The 19,150-nt window shown below is 51.3% G+C and overlaps 2 protein-coding genes across 2 annotated transcripts; both read left to right on the plus strand.

Moving 5' to 3' along the window:
- The first annotated feature begins 5,066 nt into the window (after positions 1-5,066).
- PRELID3B (PRELI domain containing 3B) lies at positions 5,067-13,810 on the plus strand. Its single transcript, XM_036245859.1, has 6 exons — positions 5,067-5,188; positions 8,610-8,778; positions 9,944-10,033; positions 10,465-10,535; positions 10,625-10,727; positions 12,058-13,810. The coding sequence occupies exons 1-6, from the start codon at positions 5,157-5,159 to the stop codon at positions 12,175-12,177; spliced, it is 585 nt and encodes a 194-aa protein (XP_036101752.1). The 5' UTR covers positions 5,067-5,156; the 3' UTR covers positions 12,178-13,810.
- A 956-nt stretch (positions 13,811-14,766) lies between these two features.
- Positions 14,767-18,395, plus strand: ATP5F1E (ATP synthase F1 subunit epsilon). The gene is made up of 3 exons (XM_036245161.1): positions 14,767-14,902; positions 16,752-16,878; positions 18,250-18,395. The coding sequence occupies exons 1-2, from the start codon at positions 14,871-14,873 to the stop codon at positions 16,873-16,875; spliced, it is 156 nt and encodes a 51-aa protein (XP_036101054.1). The 5' UTR covers positions 14,767-14,870; the 3' UTR covers positions 16,876-16,878; positions 18,250-18,395.
- Positions 18,396-19,150: the final 755 nt, after the last annotated feature.

Raw genomic sequence — 19,150 nt, forward strand, 5'->3', positions numbered from 1 at the left:
AGAGGTTGCTCTGGTCTGAATGTGTCTCCCCAAAAATCATATGTAGAAATCCCAACCCCCAACGTGATGGTATGAGAAGGAGGGGCCTTTGAGAGGTGCTGAGGTCACGAGGGTGGAGCCCCATGACAGGGTTAGTGTTCCCATAGGAGAGGCCCAGACAGGTCCCCAGCCCCTTCCACCAGGCGAGGACACAACTGCCCGGGCAGCATCCTGATGTCACCCAGCCCCCAGCACTGTGAGAGAGAAACCTCTGCTGTCTGTAAGCTCCCCACCCTGTGACAGGTCACCGTCGCCCCACGGACTAGGACAGATCACTGCACTTTAAACTGCAGCTGTGGACACGCACACACACCAGCTGCAGTGACGAGGCCTGTGCAACAGAAACCGAGAGAAAGCGATGCACTGAGCTAGGCCGAAGGCGGCCCGCGAGGCTCTGGGCGGAGCAAGTATTTGCAGGCTGGAGACTTCGGCGAATGACGGGCAGACCCCCATTGTCCGGAGTTCCGGGGCGTGGAAGTGCACCCCTGTCGGGGACAGCGAGGAAGGGATGCCGCTGTAGGGCCCGTGGAGATGAGGACGGGAAGGACAGATCAAGGCCAGACAGGTGGACGGGGCCAAGTGACGGGAGCCTGTGCACCACAGTCCAGGCCGTCTACATCGTGGTGCCGCTGACCGGGGCCAGGGCCTTCTTGTTGTGGCGAACTGCCTCTGTCCTGTGCACTGCAGGGCGCCTGGCAGCACCCTCGGCCTCTGTCCACTAGATGCCAGCAGCATTCCCCACCCCCACCCCAGATGTGACCACTAAGAAGGTCTGCAGACATTGCCCGGTGGCCCCTGGAAGGAATCACCCCGACCGAGAACCGCTGGGGTGGTGTGAGTTCCTTGAGGCTAGGGATGGCCCAGAACAGGTGATCAAGGCTGTTGGTTGAGTGAATGAGTGAAGGGAGCAAAGGCAAACAGATGGGAAAGGAGAAAGGAGAGGTTCTCTGACCCCAGAAGGAATGCAGACAGCATTCACGAGAACACAAGCCATTTTCCAGAGCACAGGAGGAAAGCTGATGTTCACAGTGAATTCAGTGACAAAGGTCACTGCTGAGAGGTTCGGAGGAGCAGGCGGGGTCGGAGTCTGAAGAGAAGGCATAGGAGCCCAAAGCAGCCACAAAGCGGGGAGAGAGACCCCGAAGACAGACAGCCGCAGCTAAAGCAAAGGTCGTAGGGAGCTGACTGTTTTACTTTAACAGTGCTTAGCATCTATCGGGGGAAGTACTGATTTTCTGTAGACAGTAGGTATATTAAGTTTTTCATGGTTTTTGTTTGTTTGTTTGTTTTATATGAAGTTTTATTTAAAGTGTATTTGTAAAAAAAAAAAAAAAAAAAATCTGAAAAAGTAAGCAATAATGGAACCGGTGAAGACAGGACAAACCGTGAAGCTGGCGTGTGAATGACTGAAGTTTGGAGATAAAGGACCCTCGGCCCAGCGCACGTCAGAGCACAGCCCTGGTCTACCTCTCCTGCCAGCCTGTGTCCGGGCTCCACTAACGCGGGGTCACTGCCCGTGGTGCTGGCTCATCACACACCAGCTTCAGCCGGTGCCTCCTCCGAGGCCCGGGAAGATGCGCTGCCCAAGGCGCACAAAGGGGCTGGGGTTCAGTCATGGGTCTCTCTGCTCCAAACACCTAACCAACCCTTGCTTTAAATACCTTCCAGCTCTTTCTTGATTGTGTTTCGGCTCCTCCGCCAGAGGCAAAGGTCCTTGCAGAGGAACCACACCTGCACTCCCCGCTCCTCCCAGGGAAGGGCTTGGGGACCTGGGAATTGTGTGTCATCCCTGAGCAAGGGCCAGGGTCCACCTGCTTAATTCCAAGTTAATGGCCTGATAATGACTTCCCTGTTTCTTCTAGAGGTATTGTCGGTGACACAATGCTGGGGCATCTAGAAACCATTGATTTGATTCCCTTGGGTGTTTCTAAATGAGTCTTCAGGAACTATGTCAAGGTCTTGCTTTCCAAATTCAAGTACAAGGTAGTATTATTCCCACCTTGGGGACACAGAAAAAAGGCTTGGGTCCCAGATCTCCACCCTTCCATCCCCCATCACTCCAGATGCAGTCAGTAAAATGGACTGATACGGGTAGAAGAAGACAGGTGTCATTTAACTTCCACAACTTTAAAAAAAAAGAAAAAAAAAGCCAGAAATCTTGAAGGGGGGAGGCGGTGAGGGACAGAGTAACATTCTCTAAAATAAACAGAAGCGGAATCCTGGATGGTGAACAGCTTCATGGAGGTCCAGGAATAGCGGGTACAGCCTGTTTTGCGTTGATGGTTCCTGGGCCAGTGTTTTAACACCCAGCGGTATTAACTCCGTGTGTTAATCAAGGCGGGAGTACTCTCACCAAGCCTCACAGCACTGCCTCCCCAGGAATTCGCTCCGAGTACTGTAGGGGGCTTTTTAAGTCCTAGGTACCCCAAACTGCACTTAGCAACTACCCAACCATATTATTTTCTTCCTGCCTAATGTAATTTTTCTCTTTTTCTTCTATATAAAGGTCTTCAGCTATTTTTTATTTTTTTATTTTTTTTATCCTCACCCGAGGATATTTTTCCATTTTTTGTACAGATGGAGTGGGAGGGAGAGAGAGGAGGAACAGAGAGAGAGAAACATCGACGTGAAAGGGACACATCGAGTGGCTGCCACCCGCACGACCAACCAGGGCCGGGGACAAACTGCAACCGAGGTACGTGCCCTTAGCGGGAACCGAACCCGGGTCTCTCCGGACTGCAGGCCGATGCTCTAACCGCTGAGGCTCTAACTGGCCAGGGCTTCAGCTATTTTTTAAAAATCATCCTCCTTCCTAAATCAACCCGGCTTTCATTTGTTTATAACAATCAAACGAGCTAAAAAAATGAGGCAGTGCTTCTAACTAGCTTCTAAGTACCCAGATGTAAAGATTTTCCCCCACAGCCATCATTTAAAGTGTCAAGTTTTTTGATGGGGGCACAAGGTTGTGGACTGTCAGGGGATCAGGGGAGGGAGGGCTTATCCTGAGAGCAGGGCCAGGCTGTTTGTCCACTAAACCAGGCTCATGTGCGGATGTAGCCACGTGCCATTCCTTCCTGCCCCTCACTTCTGAGTCATTCATTCATTCAGGCAACACCTAATTATTAGGTAGGTATGTTATTACATAGGAGATCAGTAAACAAGTCTGACAGGAGCCTCATTCTTCCGGCCTCATAGTCCAGCGGAAGATGAACAGGTGATTTCAGTAATTCATTTATTCCACAAATAATTATTGATTACTTTGTTTTTCTTCTTATTGATTTTTAAAGAAAGAGGAAGGGAAAGGGAGAGCTAGAAACATTGATGAGAGAGAACATCGACTGGCCGCCTCCCAAATGCCCCCCACTGGGGATTTGGCCCCCAACCTGGAGATGTGCCCTGACCAGGAATCAAACAGGGACCTCATGGTGCTGGGTCGATGCTCAGCCACTGAGCCACACCGGCCCGGCATTACTTTGTTTTTCAATAAGTAATCATTGAGCCTTTACCGTAGGCAAGGAACTGAGAATCATTAAACACGACAAGCAAGATGCTTGCCCTCAAGAGCTTACATTGAGTGACAAGTACTAAGAAAAATACAACAGGACGTTGTGATGGAGGAACTAGGGGTTGGGGGATCTGCTGAGGAAGGGTGATGATGGAAGGTGTCTCTGTAGGGTGACTTCTGAGCTAAGGCCCATCCTACAAACCCGGGGCCATGAAGCTTCTATTTGTTCCATCTAGCACCCAGGCTTCCTAACCAAACCCTTCACTCAGGCATTAATCAGGCTGTCTAGTGTTTGTTTTCTTTTCCTATTTGTCTTCTTTCCATCCAGGGTCATAATCTCTGCGAGGACAGGTAGAATAGCACTGAGTTGATTGGGAGGTTGGCAGAATGACGCTGGAGCCCCACGGCCTGGGCTGAGACAGGAGGAGGCCGGGAGGTTGGCGGGATGACTCTGAAGCCCCACGGCCTGGGCTGAGACAGGAGGAGGCCGGGAGGTTGGCGGGATGACTCTGAAGCCCCACGGCCTGGGCTGAGACAGGAGGAGGCCGGGAGGTTGGCGGGATGACTCTGAAGCCCCCATGGCCTGGGCTGAGACAGGAGGAGGCCGGGAGGTTGGTGGGATGACTCTGGAGCCCCCATGGCCTGGGCTGAGACAGGAGGAGGCCGGGAGGTTGGTGGGATGACTCTGGAGCCCCCATGGCCTGGGCTGAGACAGGAGGCGGCCGGGAGGTTGGCGGGATGACTCTGGAGCCCCCATGGCCTGGGCTGAGACAGGAGGAGGCCGGGAGGTTGGTGGGATGTTGCTGCAGCCCCACCGGCCTGGGCTGAGACAGGAGGCGGCCGGGAGGTTGGCGGGATGACTCTGGAGCCCCCATGGCCTGGGCTGAGACAGGAGGAGGCCAGGAGGTTGGCGGGATGACGCTGCAGCCCCCACGGCCTGGGCTGAGACAGGAGGAGGCCCGGAGGTTGGTGGGACGACGCTGCAGCCCCACGGCCTGGGCTGAGACAGGAGGAGGCCGGGAGGTTGGTGGGACGACGCTGCAGCCCCACGGCCTGGGCTGAGACAGGAGGCGGGAGGAATTTGCTAATGGGGCGCCATGAGCATTTGCTCAACACTACCTGTCCACAAGATCATGTAATCGGGCGACTGCAGCTGGCAACGGGCCTCACCACGCAAGGCGATCATGGACGGGGCGGGGAGGAACCGGCCAGGCGGGGGAGGGGGGACGCTCCCAGGAACCCGCTGGGCCGGGCCCAACTCTGCCCAGAGGTCAGCGCTCTCCGCGACGCCCGCGAGGGGGCGGGCGGCCGGCCTCGTGCCGCGCCTGCGCAGCACAACGCCCGCGCCGGCGGCTGCAGCGCTGCCCCCGGAACTGCGCCGACGCCGTGCGCCCGGCGCTAAGGGGCGGGGTTTCGTTGCGCCGCGCGCAAGGCTGGGGCCAAACCCAGGCCGGGATAGGGCGTGGGGCAGTGCGTCGGGACGTCCCCGGCGTCGGGCCCGAAGGCGCGTGCGCGCTGGGCGGCCGGCGGGGTAGCGAAGAGGCGGGGCGGGGGCCTGTGCGGCCTCTTTGCCTCTTTACGCCGCCGGGACACCGGGTCGGCCACCGGCACCATGAAGATCTGGACTTCGGAGCACGTATTCGAGTAAGTTCGGGGCGTGGGGCGGGTCGGTGGGGGGCGCAGGGCCCCTGGGGCGTGTAGGAGGGCAGGTCGGGCCCGGAGAGGCGGCGAGGTCGAGGCGCCCCGCAGGAAGCTTCCAGGCGTCGGGCCTCGTTGGGGAGCTGGGCCGGAGTCCCACGGGGCTCTGGGGCGCTCGCGTCACCCTGCGCCCCGGGGATGGGCCCCCAGGGCACAGAGCCCCGACCCCCAGGCCCAGCCGGCGCCCGCCGAGAGGGGGCCAGAGGCGGCGCACCGCGGTCTGCCCCCCGGTGGTGGGAGCGTCGCCGAGCACGAGGTCCTGGACCACACTCGGGGTGCGAGCGGACCCGAGGGTCCCCGAGGAAGCGTGGGCTCGGTGGAGAGCCCCGAGTCGCCCCGCCAGCGTCTGGGTGGAGCCTCTAACCTCGGAATGTGGCTGGATGGGCTGGGGCGGCCGGGCGGGGAACCTTCCGGCAGCTCGTTGCCTTGAGATGCAGAGGCCGGGATCGGAGTCCAAGGTCCAGCGCTGGCTCCAGGAGCCGGGTGGCCTCGGGTCTCCCATTCCCATCCGAGACCCGGCGGGCGAGGCGTCCGACCCCGCCCAGGGACACCCCCGGGTTAGCAGAAACGTGTGCACGTTGGGAATTAAATCCACTTCCGGACCTGCGATTCCGAGTGCGAAAGCAGCGCAGGTGGAAGCGGGTGTGCCGGTTGTCACCCACATAGTGCACTCAGGGCAGCCCCACTTCCTCCCCGGGCGCCACCCTTGCCCTCAACTGCCCTGATTTGTCGGTGAATCCATTTCTGAGCTGTCTGCTCCATTCCACCTGTTCGACAGCCACACCGTTTCGACGTGCATAGCTTTGTAGTGTGTTTTAGTTGAACCATTTGATTTTTTTTTTTTTTTAAACTTAGTGAAACAGACACATTCAAGAGTCCACTGGGTCTTGGAAAGCGTAGCGTGTTAGAATCAGAGGGGAGATTTCTTTTCTGCCTCGGTGGTTGTCGTTCTGGGGGGGAAGACTACACATTTGTAGTCTTGCTGATGTTCTTCAACCAGGTCACATTCTTCACTGCTGCATTTCAGCCCTTGGGGCCAGGGGTGGTTTGTTCCTTGTGATCCCCTTCCGGGTTTAAATGCTTCCATCGTGGGAACTGTGTCTGCCTCCTTAGGACAGCCTTGTCCATCTTCCCCAACACTGTCCCCTGGCTTGTCCCCACCCCCTGTCTCCGGGCTGCCTGCCTTTTGTCCTTTAACGTCTCTCTCGAATTTCCCCCTTCAGTGTAAGTGTTCAGTGAGATTCTGTTGTTGGCCTTCCTGTCTGGCATTTTATCAGTGATTCTTAATCTTTCTTGTTTCTCTTTGCCACGGACTTCTCTGAGAGTTGAGGAACGCTCTGGGACCCTCCTCCCGGAAGGCAGCCGTGTTCAAGTCAAAGCTGAACCTTCCTGATCCTGACTCCACCCGCCTGCCCAGGGCTTTCCCACCGCGGTCCCAGCGATTCATGCACACTCGGGCCCCAGCCCGTCTTGAGGTTCAAATCCTTATTTTCAGGTCCTGCCAGACATCTCTACTCACATGTCCCACAAGCTCTTCAAACTCAGCATATCTGAAGTTAAAATCATGTCTCCCAAAAGTCTCACACCTTTCCCTAGGTACCCCGTCTTAAGGATGTTCCTATCTAATGACAACATCTAAGCCATCGTTCTGTCTTTCCCAGCTCTGGCTTCCCACACTTCCTTCTGAGGCCTAGCATGTAGTTGGCATCCAGTTGTGGAATTCATTGACTTCTTCAACAGCTGTGGGTGCCCACTATGTGCCAGGCACTGTTCTTGGGATTGGCAGAATTTGTTGTTGTTCAGTGGCGTTAACCGTGTCTCCCACCTCATTTTATAGGTGAAGAAACTGGACAGGTCAATAAGCCACTACCAGGTTCCCATACTGCCCTTTGGTGCTGTCTTTGAATGTCTTCCAGTGTGAGGTCTTGTCACATAATTACACTGACACAGTTAAAATTAATTGTGGGAAGACTGTTAATTATAAGAGGCCTCCTTTGTACCATTTAACTAGTTCTGTTTCATAAAGCAGTACTAGTTCAAGCTAAGTCAACATCAGTGTTTTCAAGTTGGCTCAGAGGGAAGAGAAGGACAAAATTACAAATATTGCATAACCACCCTGGAGCCATGTAGTTATTTATTGTTTTTAGGGGATGGGAGAAAGAGTTAAGTGCAAGGAAGCCAGCTGACCATGACCATGGGACTAGATGGAGCTGGGGAAAGGGTCTGTCCGACTTTCATTTGAGATAGTTGCCTGGGTAACCAGTGCCTGTATCACTCCTATCTGTGGGGACTGTTTAGATTAGTAAAGCAGTTCCACCTGTGTACCTGCGTTGATTGCTGAGTAAGGCCTGAGATTAGAAACAGAATGAGGTTCATTTATGTGATAATTGTAGCAAAAATGAAAACATGACAGATAATGTCACAGGTTGTCCAGGGTTCTGGGAAATAAATGGTATTGAGATTTTCCTCCTGTCGATGTGAAGTAATTGGCAGGTTTAGTTCTCTGAAGAGTTGAGTCACCTTTCATGTGCAGTCTAGTTCATGAGGGCTTTTTTGCGAAAGGTGTCTTTGTGCAGCCTCCTGTCCACATGGGTTGAAAAGTGAGCAGGTGTGCATCCCATTTGAGTCGCCAGGTACATGTACTTTCTCAACAGGTAAAGATGCTTCAAGTTGCATTTCAGTCCTAGAAGATAAGCAAATCTTATTCTATTAAAGAATATTAGAAAATAGTGTATTAGGAGCATCTTAAAAACATTATATTAAGTACCTTTTCAAAACCAATCAGAGTCACTCCTTGGAGCAAAGCAATGGATAAAGATTGACGGGAGGGAGTCACTGTTATTTATTACCTTAACGGAGAGAAAAATACATTTTAATGTGGCATTTAAGTCAACAAGGTTTTTGTAGTCACTAAGAATTTACAGTGCATATAAGTTGACTCTCATTCCTTTGTGGCTTCGTAGGATTGGAGTCAAACAAAAGAATAAATGGTATGACAGTTTTTGCTGCTCGTTTCTGTAGAACATAATTTTTAAATACCTTTTTATGAATTTGGTTCTTAGAAACAAAATTTACATGTGAAAGTGGACATGGGTAAATGGGAAAGATTAAGAAACTATACTCTGATGCTCTATAGGTTATTTTAATTTCTATAGAAATTAGTTGTACCATATAACCTGTGCTGAAAAAAATACTGAAACCTCTGTTTAAAATGTAAATTGAGTCCCCAAAATCATCTTTCAGTCAGTGTTACAGAAAATCATCTTCCCTAGGTAAACTGAACTTCCATTGGAAAGAATCATGTGATGGTTATAAAACTGGCTTGATGTCTGTGCGTATCTGTAAATGTCTGTGCTTTATGTTGCAGCCACCCATGGGAAACTGTTACAACAGCTGCGATGCAGAAATACCCAAATCCTATGAACCCAAGTGTGGTCGGAGTCGATGTACTGGACAGACATATAGATCCTTCTGGAAAGTTGCACAGCCATAGACTTCTCAGCACAGAGTGGGGACTGCCTTCCATTGTGAAATCTGTGAGTGTGTCTTCGTTCCTGCAGAAATGTGACTGCTGGAGAGAAGTTTTCTAAACCACATTATAATTTCAAATAGGTTGTGGGAGCAGGTTCTGAGTGTCATTTTTGCATCAGTTCAAATTATATTATAATAAACTTGAGTTATGAGTGTATAATGAATTGGAAATATTATTACAGTCTTCATGAAGGCACCTGATAAAACTTTCTGAAGGGATCTAAAAAGAGTTACATTCTACTTTCCCTGCCTTTGCCCGCGACTTGAGGTGGACAGCGAGGTTGGGCAGCTGGTGGGGATTGCTGGCACGGGTGTGCGGTCAGCGGTGGCTCGCGCTCATGGGGAGGGCAGCGTGTTCTTGGGCTTTGCTGTTGCCACATTTGTTCCAGGGTCTGGGCCTCCTCCCCATACATTTCAAAACATGACCCTGTTCAGGTACAAGCAGACTTAGTGATTCAGTTTAACCGGCAGTAAACTGGAATGCCAGTTGGTGGTGTGGAAGAAAGAGCTCTGGAATGATAAGCGGACCCAGTTTTTAGTAGAAGTTCCCTTTCTAGGAGGTAGGGCCACCCCGAAAATTCAGGTACATAGTTGTCAACGGGCATGTACTGATTGCTTCTTTTGTATAAACCACTGCATTAGGTAGTGGGGACATGGAAATGAGCAAGATTGGGTGATTGACTTTGGGTCAGCACCGGGAGTGACACTCACTGGACGTGATGTCCTCCTTCGTGACATGGCAGTCCCCTGTCTGGAGAAGCAGGCCGTGGCACCCTCCCCCGTGGACGGCTTGAGGGACATGCTGACGACGCTCTTGAGCTTCCCTTTTCCAGACACCGTGTTTCCCCAGACGCTCTGAAGTCCCCTGTTCAGACTCCTGGTCACACCGGCAGGCCCAGCGGCCTGCCTTACTGCGCTGTGCTGCGCTCTCCGCGGGCGGCTTGCTGATCGCCCCTGGGGAGGGTGTGTGTGGAGTCCCATCCCATCTGTGGGGTGTGAACTCCGGGTACTCAGATGGGTCTCCTTTCTGACCTTTGTCTGATGCCTCATGATTTTTTATGAAATGGATTTTTGGTTCAAGACATTAACATTTTACTTTCAAATAAAATATTGATACACTTATGAAGAAACCCTTCCCCTCTGATTACTAATTGTGGGTGTTTTATTCAGCTGATTGGTGCGGCGAGAACAAAGACATATGTGCAAGAGCATTCTGTAGTTGACCCTGTAGAGAAAACACTGGAACTCAAATCCACTAATGTAAGTCTTGGCTTCTTTTTGGTTTTTATTTTAAACTATTTGGCCCCTGTTTTTGTCTCTGAGAGGCAGAGCTGAGTGTTGCCTCACAGGGGTTCAGGAAGGCTCGCTCACGTGCTCTGCGGGCCGGGCCCGCAGCTCAGCCTCACCGCCAGAGCCCGCCTGGTGTTTCTGGGACCAGCTCTCTAGGAGATGGATTGGGGGGCTCTGCATCTTCTTACTCTCGTGATGCTTTGTCCAATTGATGATCTTTTCATAAAAAGGAAGCAATGAACAGTGAAATTTAAATTCTATTTATACAGTAATATCGAAATAGTTTATTTATTCTTGTTCTGTATTACTTAACTAGCAAGATTTGGATATGTGAATTAATTTCGGGAATGTTTTTAATCTTGATTTCCAAAATGATTTGATTTCTTTTTTAATTTCTATAGATTTCATTTACAAATATGGTTTCAGTAGATGAGAGACTTATATATAAACCACATCCTCAGGACCGAGAAAAGTAAGTAGAAAATGTTTTAATCCTTTACAAAATATTTCTTTAAAGAATGAAAGTTGGATTGTTCTGGAGCTGTGTGGTCTGTCTTCCAGAACTGTTCTGACCCAGGAGGCCATCATCACTGTGAAGGGCGTCAGCCTCAGCAGCTACCTGGAAGGGCTGATGGCGAACACCATATCTTCAAACGCTAGTAAGGTACGTGAGGCTGCTCGTGGTCCTGTTGCCCTGGCTTCCGTTTCTTGGAGGAGCTTAGTGCTGAGCGTGGGTCTGTCCTCACAAGCTGACTGTCGACCGTGACTCTGAGAAGCCATATGGGCTGCTACTTACTAGTCTGGGGCCCTGCACCTGGGTGTTCGCGCCCAGGCTCTGACTCTTACCAGCCTTTCAACCGTGGGCAGTTAGGTTAACCTCTCTGTGCCTTAGTGTTCCGTCTGTGGAGTGGACTGACCATCGTACGGGTTAGGCATGAAGAGTGAATGCGATGACGTGGAAAGTGCACGTCCCAGGGCCCAGCTTGAGGGAAGTGCTTGCTGACGTGCTGCCGTTCTCAACCTTCTCCATTATCACCCCGCCCAGATCCATTTTAGACATTTTTTTCCCAATCACCCTACCCCGGGTAGTTACTTAACACAGACACATAGATAGAGCTTTATGCATAAAAAGAGATTTTTTTTCACCACCACCCCAGCTAATTTGTGCCCCATTGAGAACGGATGATTTAAACTGAGTTTAGAGAAAACTTAGTGCACTGTTCTGTAACATTTTAATGTAAGGTAGATGCCTCCTCTGTGCCAGGAGGAGCACTAGGCTGGACGGGGCACAGGGGAGATACAGAACGAGGGCCTGGCCTGTGGAGCTAAGGGACGCAGTGGGCATCGCACAGCTTATCACTAGAAGGGAGAGTGCAGGCAGCTATGCGCGTGCTGACGTGTGCCCGGTGAGCGATGTTCTGCTGGGAGTGAAAGAGGAGTGGGTGGGTCATCAGGGATGTGCAGGGAGCATGTCAGACAGAGGAGCTGAATGTGCAAAGGCCCTGAGGCAGGAAAAATTAAATGCTGCTGCTGCTTCTCCTCAAGGAACTGCATAGAGTGCCAACAGAGAATGGTTGAAGAAATCAGGGACCAGATCGTTCAGGGTTTTGGTGTCAATCTTTGGTTTAGAACTTATAAAAGATTTTGGCGCAAAATATGGACATACAAAGAAAAAAGGGGATTGCCCTCACCCCCAAAAAGGGGACTACTCTAATTGTGAGATAAGTAAAACAACACTGTCACTTAATTATAGATTCTTTTGAGAACATCTTTTGCATACAAAATAAAAAATCAGTTTATAGAGCAAACCAGTGGCTTAAGGCATGTGTTATTTGGTAAATAGCATGAGGAAGAAGCAGCAAGGACAAAAACCATCCCCCCTGGGGAGGGGTAGTTGTACTCGTCATGCTCCCTGCTACTTCCTGGTGTGCCATTTATTTGATACGTGCCTTTGTTCTCACTCGGTAACAATAAATGTACTGCATTTTTTTAAGGGCCGAGAAGCGATGGAATGGGTCATACATAAATTAAATGCTGAGCTTGAAGAACTGACAGCTTCGGCCAGAGGGAGCATAAGGTCACCGATGGCGGCGGCAGCCTTTGCAGAGAAATGATGCAGGTTGGCACGCAGCCCCCAGTCCCCAGCAGCCTTTGCAGAGAAATGATGCAAGTTGGCACCGCACCCAACCCCTCGGTCTCTACTAGCTAGCATTATATTTATTTCTTATTTAAAAAGTACAACTATATTTTAGGTAGAATTTTTTTTAAATAAGCTGAAGAAAGGCTATGTGACTTGATCAAAACAAAGAGGTTCGGGGTTTCTAAATAAAAGGGAACATCTGAAATTATTAATGTTGTTTGAAATGACTGTCTGGTTTGGAAGATTCCAGTATCTGTGAAAATTTAACAATTTTTGAAAAGTACTTGGAAATTGGTATTGGCATATTAAATCTCCTTCAGGTTGAATTTCTAAGCGTTTCACGTGTGGGAACTGTGCCTGGCTTTGGAGCCCAGGACAAAGCAGAGCCACCTCTAAACAGGCACAGTTGCCCTGCTGCAGTCAACTTCAAGAGGGAGCTCACTTTCAAAGGAGAAATTGTACAGTTTTCAAAGATACTAATTTGTGTACAATAACTTGCTCTGCTAAACTGCCACTGAAAACCAGTGTTTTAAATTGGGACATTTTTGGACTGAAAATTCACTCAAGTAATATATAACTGCAAAAAAGTATGATTTTATTCTATTAAAGAGTACTGTACTGACTTGCCAAAATTTTGTAACTTAGTGAAGGAATTACCTTCCTTGGATTTGTACTTTATGACTTAGTATGCTGTATCGTGCTGATTATGTGGACAGAAAATAAAGTCATTACCAGAACTTTGCAGCACTAAACGCAAACAGAAGAGCAGCTGTGCACCTCTTTCCGCATTTCAGTTTGCCTGACCTATAAATGGCCATGTGTCCGAATCTTGGTTCTGTGATTGCTAAAACATGATCTGCCAGGTTATTTTAATATAATTACTTTTTGAAGTAATTGTGACCACAACACATCTTTTTTTTACATGAAGAGCTGTACCTCATTTCAAATTGCTCAAATGCTGTCTTGATCTGAGGCACAAATCCCAGGTACCTGATGTTAATAATAGGGTGCCACTGCAGGGGGGCTGGTGGGGAGGAAGGAAAGAACAACAGAGGGAAGGGATTGACCTGAAGTAACCACTACCTGCGAACAGCTTTGCAGCTTTGGTTTATGGGAAGTCCTCATGTTAGGAGCCCGAGGGCAGCTGTACTCGGAAAAACAATCCAGTAAATGTATTTTATTTCCTATTTTGTAGCAGTTAATTATCAACCAGTAGAAAATATCTTGGATAAAGCATTTCTGTTAAAAGGCGGTTAGCTCCTGCCTTTATCTCACATGCCTAATGTGGTCCACTTCTGGGCAGGGGCCCATAAAAGCAGCCAGGTGACATGTACATCCACCACAGGAACAATCTATTTAAAAATCAGTGTTTTCCTACTTAAAGTACTGTTTTAGCTTAAGACTTGTTAGAGCATTTGTAAAAGCAAGTGAAATTCAATAAGGTTTTTTATTATTTTTGTAACCAGAGATGGTTTTTACGATTGAAATAACATTTCAGCTAAACAAAACATTGCTAAATACTGGTTTTTGATTAAAAGTTGCCTTGTATGATTTCTGTACATGATACTTGTTCTGACAAAGGTGTAATGAACACCCCGATGATAAAAAGATTTCTTAAGTTTCATTCGGTTGGATCTTGTTTTACTCAGACTTCCTGATCGTCCTCTGTTCTGAGGAACCACTGCTTCCGGGGCGGCGGCTGGGGGCGCGGCCCTCCCGTGGGCACCCCGTTGTCGTGGGCACCCCGGTGGCAGCCAGCAGGCCACGGGGGCCCAGGTGTCCAGAGCGAGCTCCTGGGCCAGGGCCTCTCACACCAATGAAAACGGTTCATGAAACTTAAACTGTGGTTTCTCCTGATGATACATTTTTTTAAACTTTTTTTTTCTTCATTGTTGTTTATTGATTTGAGAGAGAGAGGAGGGGAGGGGGGAGAAGCATCGTGAGCGAGCACATGACTGGCCGCCGCCCGGTGGCACGTGTCCTCGGTGGCACGTGTCCTCGCTGTGAAGGGCAGTGCCGTGTCTTCCCTCCTAAGAACACGGTGATGGCCACGGGCTGTCCCGGGCGCTGCGCAGGGGTCGGGTCTTCTCTCAAGGGCACGCCGGGGCGGTTCCCGTGTGTCTGGGGGTCCCCGAGCCCCAGCCTGTTGGCTCATCGTCACCCCTCCGCCCCGCAGGACACACCGCACGGGCTGCCCCGGAGATGCCCGCAAATCACTGCGCTGTGAGCGGTGCCGCCCCAGCCCCAGGCCGGGGTGCACCCCACTCCGGCCTCGGCCTGGCGTCGCGTCTCGCGCCCCGAACCACGCGGTCCCGGTCCCTCCAGCTCCGAGGGGGCCCGAGTCGCCCCGCCGGCACTACATTAGTCCCCGGGCGCACGCCCGGCCACCCGCCAGCCAATCAGCAGGCGTAGCGGGCCGGCTCGCCCGGGGATTGGCACCCGCCGCCCGGGCCGCGCGCTCCCATTGGCTCCGGCGCTGACGGGATTCCACCGCGGGGCAGCAGGGCCTGTTCGAAAGGGCGGAGCCCAAGGCGGCGGGATTGGCAGGTCCGGAGCCCCGCCTCTTCCGCTTCTCAGGCTTGACCTTCCGGCCGCTGGGTTGCGCGTTGCACCTCCATTGTCGCGTCCTCGCGATTCGGTCCAACCAACCCCCACTCCTGCGACATCATGGTGGCCTACTGGCGACAGGCTGGACTCAGGTAGACCCGCGCCTCGAGAGGGGCGCGCGGGGCGAGCGCGGGGCGGCCGGGGTCAGAGGTCACGCGGGGGTCGGGCGGACAAGAGCGCCCAAGATGGCGGCCGGGGGTGGGAGGGTCGCCGTGCGCGGGGCACCTGCGCGCCGGCTGGGGATGCAGCCCCGCCCCTGGCCCGACGGCCCCCCCCCCCCCCCCCCCCCGCGCCTCGGCGACCGCGACGCCCCTCCAGAGGCGGCAGCCCAGGCGCGCGGCCTGCGCCCTTCGCGGGACGCCCCGTCGAGCAAGTGACAAGCGACCCAGGACTTGGGCGCGGGGGTCGGGGCAGCCCCGGGACGCGACCACCGCCCCTTGCGCCGGCCTCCTCGCCAGCATCCAGGCGGGGCCCTTGCCAGGGGCGCACCTGCCCGTCTGGGCCGCACTCGCCGCCGCTCGCACCTGCAGAGCCTGCGCACAGGTGGCCCGTGGAAGCCCCGCTGGAGCCCGTGAGGACTCAGCACCCGGGGTAACGGGGAGACGCGCCTCGGGCACTGTTACCCCCGCACCTGACAGCCGGTGCCCGTGCCCCCCGCCTGCTGGGCAGAGCAGCTCCGGGCGCCTGCAGGGCGGGGCCTGGGAGACACCTGGCGCCCTGGGTCCCGGCCTGAGGTCCAGCGGGCTGAGCGGGCCGTGCACTCAGCACCTACTACGTGCGGCCGGCGCCCCGTCCCCGCGCGTCGTCTCCTCCCACCCACCACCGGCGGGGCGACTGCAATTGCCGTCTGTCGGTGGATGGACTGAAAGAGGGACCAGCCTGAAGGTCACCCAGTTATAAGGGTGGAGCAGGCACTGGAACGCCCACCCCTTGGCCAAAACAAAAAAAAACCCAAATCTGAAACATGAAGAAAATAGACAGCATCGCCCTCCCTCCCTCCACCCCCGTCCTGTTTTCAAAAAGTGTAAAACAAGGGAGCTGACATCTTCTGGAAAAGAAGATGTTGATGGGAGTCATCTAGCAGACAGGAAGCAGGCCGTGAGGTGTTTGCTGGCACTGATGATGTGCTCAAAGGGCCACTTCAGTTTAATTTGGAAACCTTGATTGGGAAGCGTGTTGAGTGGCAGGGTTATGAAACAGAGTCCAGTAGTCGCAGGAAGACCTTTAAGTAATTAATCAGAGGGAGAACTTTTCATTCAAAATAGTTTTTGTTTTTTTCTTCTTCCTTTGAATTGTATATCCTTTACCTTGTGAGAATAATGTAAGAAAAAGTTTTAAGTAGAGAAAGATGGGGGCAATCCCTCATTTTAGACTTCATTAACATTTTAGTCCATTTCCTTTCCTGTGGGATTTTTTTTTAATCTGTTCACCTTTTAATTGTTTTTTTTTTAATCCTCACCTGAGGACATCTTTCCATTTTTTGTTCAGATAGAGTGGGAGGGGGAGAGAGGGAGAGAGGGAGAAACATCGACGTGAAAGGGACACATCGAGTGGCTGCCACCCACACAACCCAACCAGGGCCGGGGACAAACTGCAACCGAGGTACATGCCCTTGGCGGGAACTGAACCCAGGTCTATCTGGACAGCAGGCCAACGCTCTGACCGCTGAGCCAAACCGGCCAGGGCTGTTCATTTATTTTAAATTAATATCTATTGAAGAGGGGAAAACAATACAAAGTAGAAAACTAAAGCCCACTCTTCCGATCACCGGTACATTTCTTCCTAACCTTTTTCTTTTCACTTTGTCGTTTCTAAGTCCAGTTCTATAATAACGTACCATCAAATCGAAATGTAAAACATATGGAGAAAAAGGAAACCAGCTCCACCACGGGTCTGGCTGGATCCTGTTCATTAACGTCTGTCGTCTCTCATTTCTCCCAGCTACATCCGCTACTCCCAGATCTGCGCGAAAGCCGTGCGGGACGCGCTGAAGACAGAATTCCAAGCAAACGCCGAGAAGACTTCTGGAACCAGCGTGAAAATTGTGAAAGTGAAGAAGGAATAATGTGTAAGTTCTGATCGACCTAGAAGAGCTGCATCTTAAATGTGTAGAGTACTTTAAAAGACCAAAGTAATTTTCCTTTTGAACGTATCCCACTTTTGGTCCATCGGTACGTGCAGGAGTTAGTGGGATGCTCATTTGAAGCTGACGGGTTGTAGAAGTCCTGTGGCAAAATCAAAGACATTTGTTTGGGGCCCTGACAAGCAGAAGTAATTGGCACATTGATTTCCAGCTCATTCGGCATGCCTAGGTGGAGAGCCGTCTCACTTTAATTAAACTTGTTTCATTTGCACAAAGTCAAATAATTTGGAGGATAAACTCCCCATTTTTGTAATTGCTGTTGGCGTTACATAACAGTTCAAGAGCAAGAAAAATCACAGTTCTTTGTTTCCCCCACACCTGCTGGTGTTCTCACAAATCACTACTGAATGGAAGCGCGCAAGCCCAGGTAGGGGCCCTGCTGTTTATCAAGCAGCGGAATGCGCAAGACGCTGCCATGAGGACCACTTGGCCAAGTGCTGTGCACTCAGGGGCTTGGCTCTGTAGAGTCGCGTCTGTACAATGCAAGACGGTCCTGTACATTTGATAAGTCAGACTCGTGTGTTCCAAACTACTCAAGTGGTTTGCTCTCTAAACCACTTTTTTTACATTGTTATTTCAAAGATTAGCGCGACAAATTACCAGAGAGATGTTTTTCAGATTTAGTTGTCTTGTTTTGCTTTTTAAAAAGTTTCAGACCCGCAGTAGCAGGGAAATGTGATAAATATTAATCTTTTGGCAGCTTGTGGTTATGAGCAGTTTGACTTATTGGAACTGTCTCTCCTAAGCACTTCTCATTTTCATTTTGAATTAGTAAATATTTTATTACGAGTCTGGAGATGCAGTGTTTTGAATTGAGCCCTTTTTCTAGGGGTCTCTGTCTAATCTCAGATTCTGAGCGGTGAGACCTGGTTTATGTGGGGCTGGTTCTGACTGAGAGCTAACAGGAAGTCAGCCCTCCGCAGCAGAGTCCGGCCAGGCCCGTCGCACTCCCTCGACCTTGTGCTGTCCTGGGCCGGCAAGTCGTGTCCACCTCCGAAAGCAGGACATCGGCCACTCCCCACGTGTCCTACAGGGCATTCGGCCCCCACCCCATCAGCACAGGGCGGTTTTCGTGTCTTGTAAAGGCAAAGGGGTTTCCTTTCGCCAGGCGCGGGTTTGGTTTTCCTAGCAGGGGAGGGAGTGCCCGCCCAGCCAAGGCCCCTCACCCACCATGCGAGCTGAAGCCACCGTCGTGTTATCTAATTTGTTGTAAGGAAGTTATTTCCCCCATTCATCTTAGCTTTTCAAGAAAACACAGAGGACTAACAACTTTTGCCTTTTCTTTTTTCCTCCTAGACCCTGACTAAAGCCTGAGACGCTACATTTTCAAGGTGAAGATGTGTGGGCACATGTTATGGCAGATCGAAAACGATCTCCCTCCATGGGGGGAAATACCTGTCTTGTTGATGGAGTGACAGCGCCAATAAACTGAGCATGCTCCACGCGGGCTGTTGGTGGTGTTTCCGTCAGGCTTGCTCCCTCTTAGAGGGCATCTGCACAGCTGCAGGGCTTGACCTGCACACGGAGGGCTCTCGAGTGGGGAGGCAGATTTCATATCTGGGGCCAAAGACATACAGCAAACAGTTTGAAAATGTCCCCAAATAGAAAGTGCTCTTTTTTATGACATTAATTGACAGACTGTGTCATTGAGGCCCTCGCTGTCCCCTATCTGTGAATTGCAGGGGTCATGTCAGAGCTGCGGGGTGGGTCTTCACCCACCAGTCTCCCCTTGGCAGGCAGTGGTCTCTCTGGGGGGTGTTGCTTGGCCATTTGCCTAAATGAAAAGAATTACTAAAACCTGTGTAATTACTACAACCTGTGTTGTAGTCATTTTTCTTGCTCTCTTAAAACCTGTGGAGAAGGACTGTCAACATTGGGATTTATCTGTGCTGGGAAAGCTCCTCACCTTGTCTGATGAGAACCGGTGCATTCTGGGAGTGTTGCTCATAGGAAGTGAGGCAGAGCCATTCAGTCGCTGGCTTCTGAGCTGGTGGCCGAGCTGAAGTGGAAACCCGAGGTTCCTGACTGCCGTCTCGGGCAGGATGATTGCAGCAGTTAGATGGTGTTTGCGAGGTGACTCATTTAGTCATTAAATATTTACTGTGAAGAGTTGGTGCAAGTGTTTTGTTTTTATCTTTCTTTGAAACTCGGAAGCAGTTGGCCAAGTAAAACTTCATTGCAGAGTTAACTGCTTGAT

This window comes from Molossus molossus, unplaced genomic scaffold (genome assembly GCF_014108415.1).
Source record: "Molossus molossus isolate mMolMol1 unplaced genomic scaffold, mMolMol1.p scaffold_m16_p_6, whole genome shotgun sequence".
Taxonomy (NCBI): Eukaryota; Metazoa; Chordata; class Mammalia; order Chiroptera; family Molossidae; genus Molossus; species Molossus molossus.

Coding starts and splice junctions, on each gene's coding strand:
- PRELID3B (XM_036245859.1), top strand. CDS start 5,157: ATGAAGATCTGGACTTCGGAGCACGTATTCGA. Junction 5,189..8,609: donor ACTTCGGAGCACGTATTCGA/GTAAGTTCGGGG, acceptor TTTATGTTGCAG/CCACCCATGGGAAACTGTTA. Junction 8,779..9,943: donor TGCCTTCCATTGTGAAATCT/GTGAGTGTGTCT, acceptor TGTTTTATTCAG/CTGATTGGTGCGGCGAGAAC.
- ATP5F1E (XM_036245161.1), top strand. CDS start 14,871: ATGGTGGCCTACTGGCGACAGGCTGGACTCAG. Junction 14,903..16,751: donor TGGCGACAGGCTGGACTCAG/GTAGACCCGCGC, acceptor CATTTCTCCCAG/CTACATCCGCTACTCCCAGA.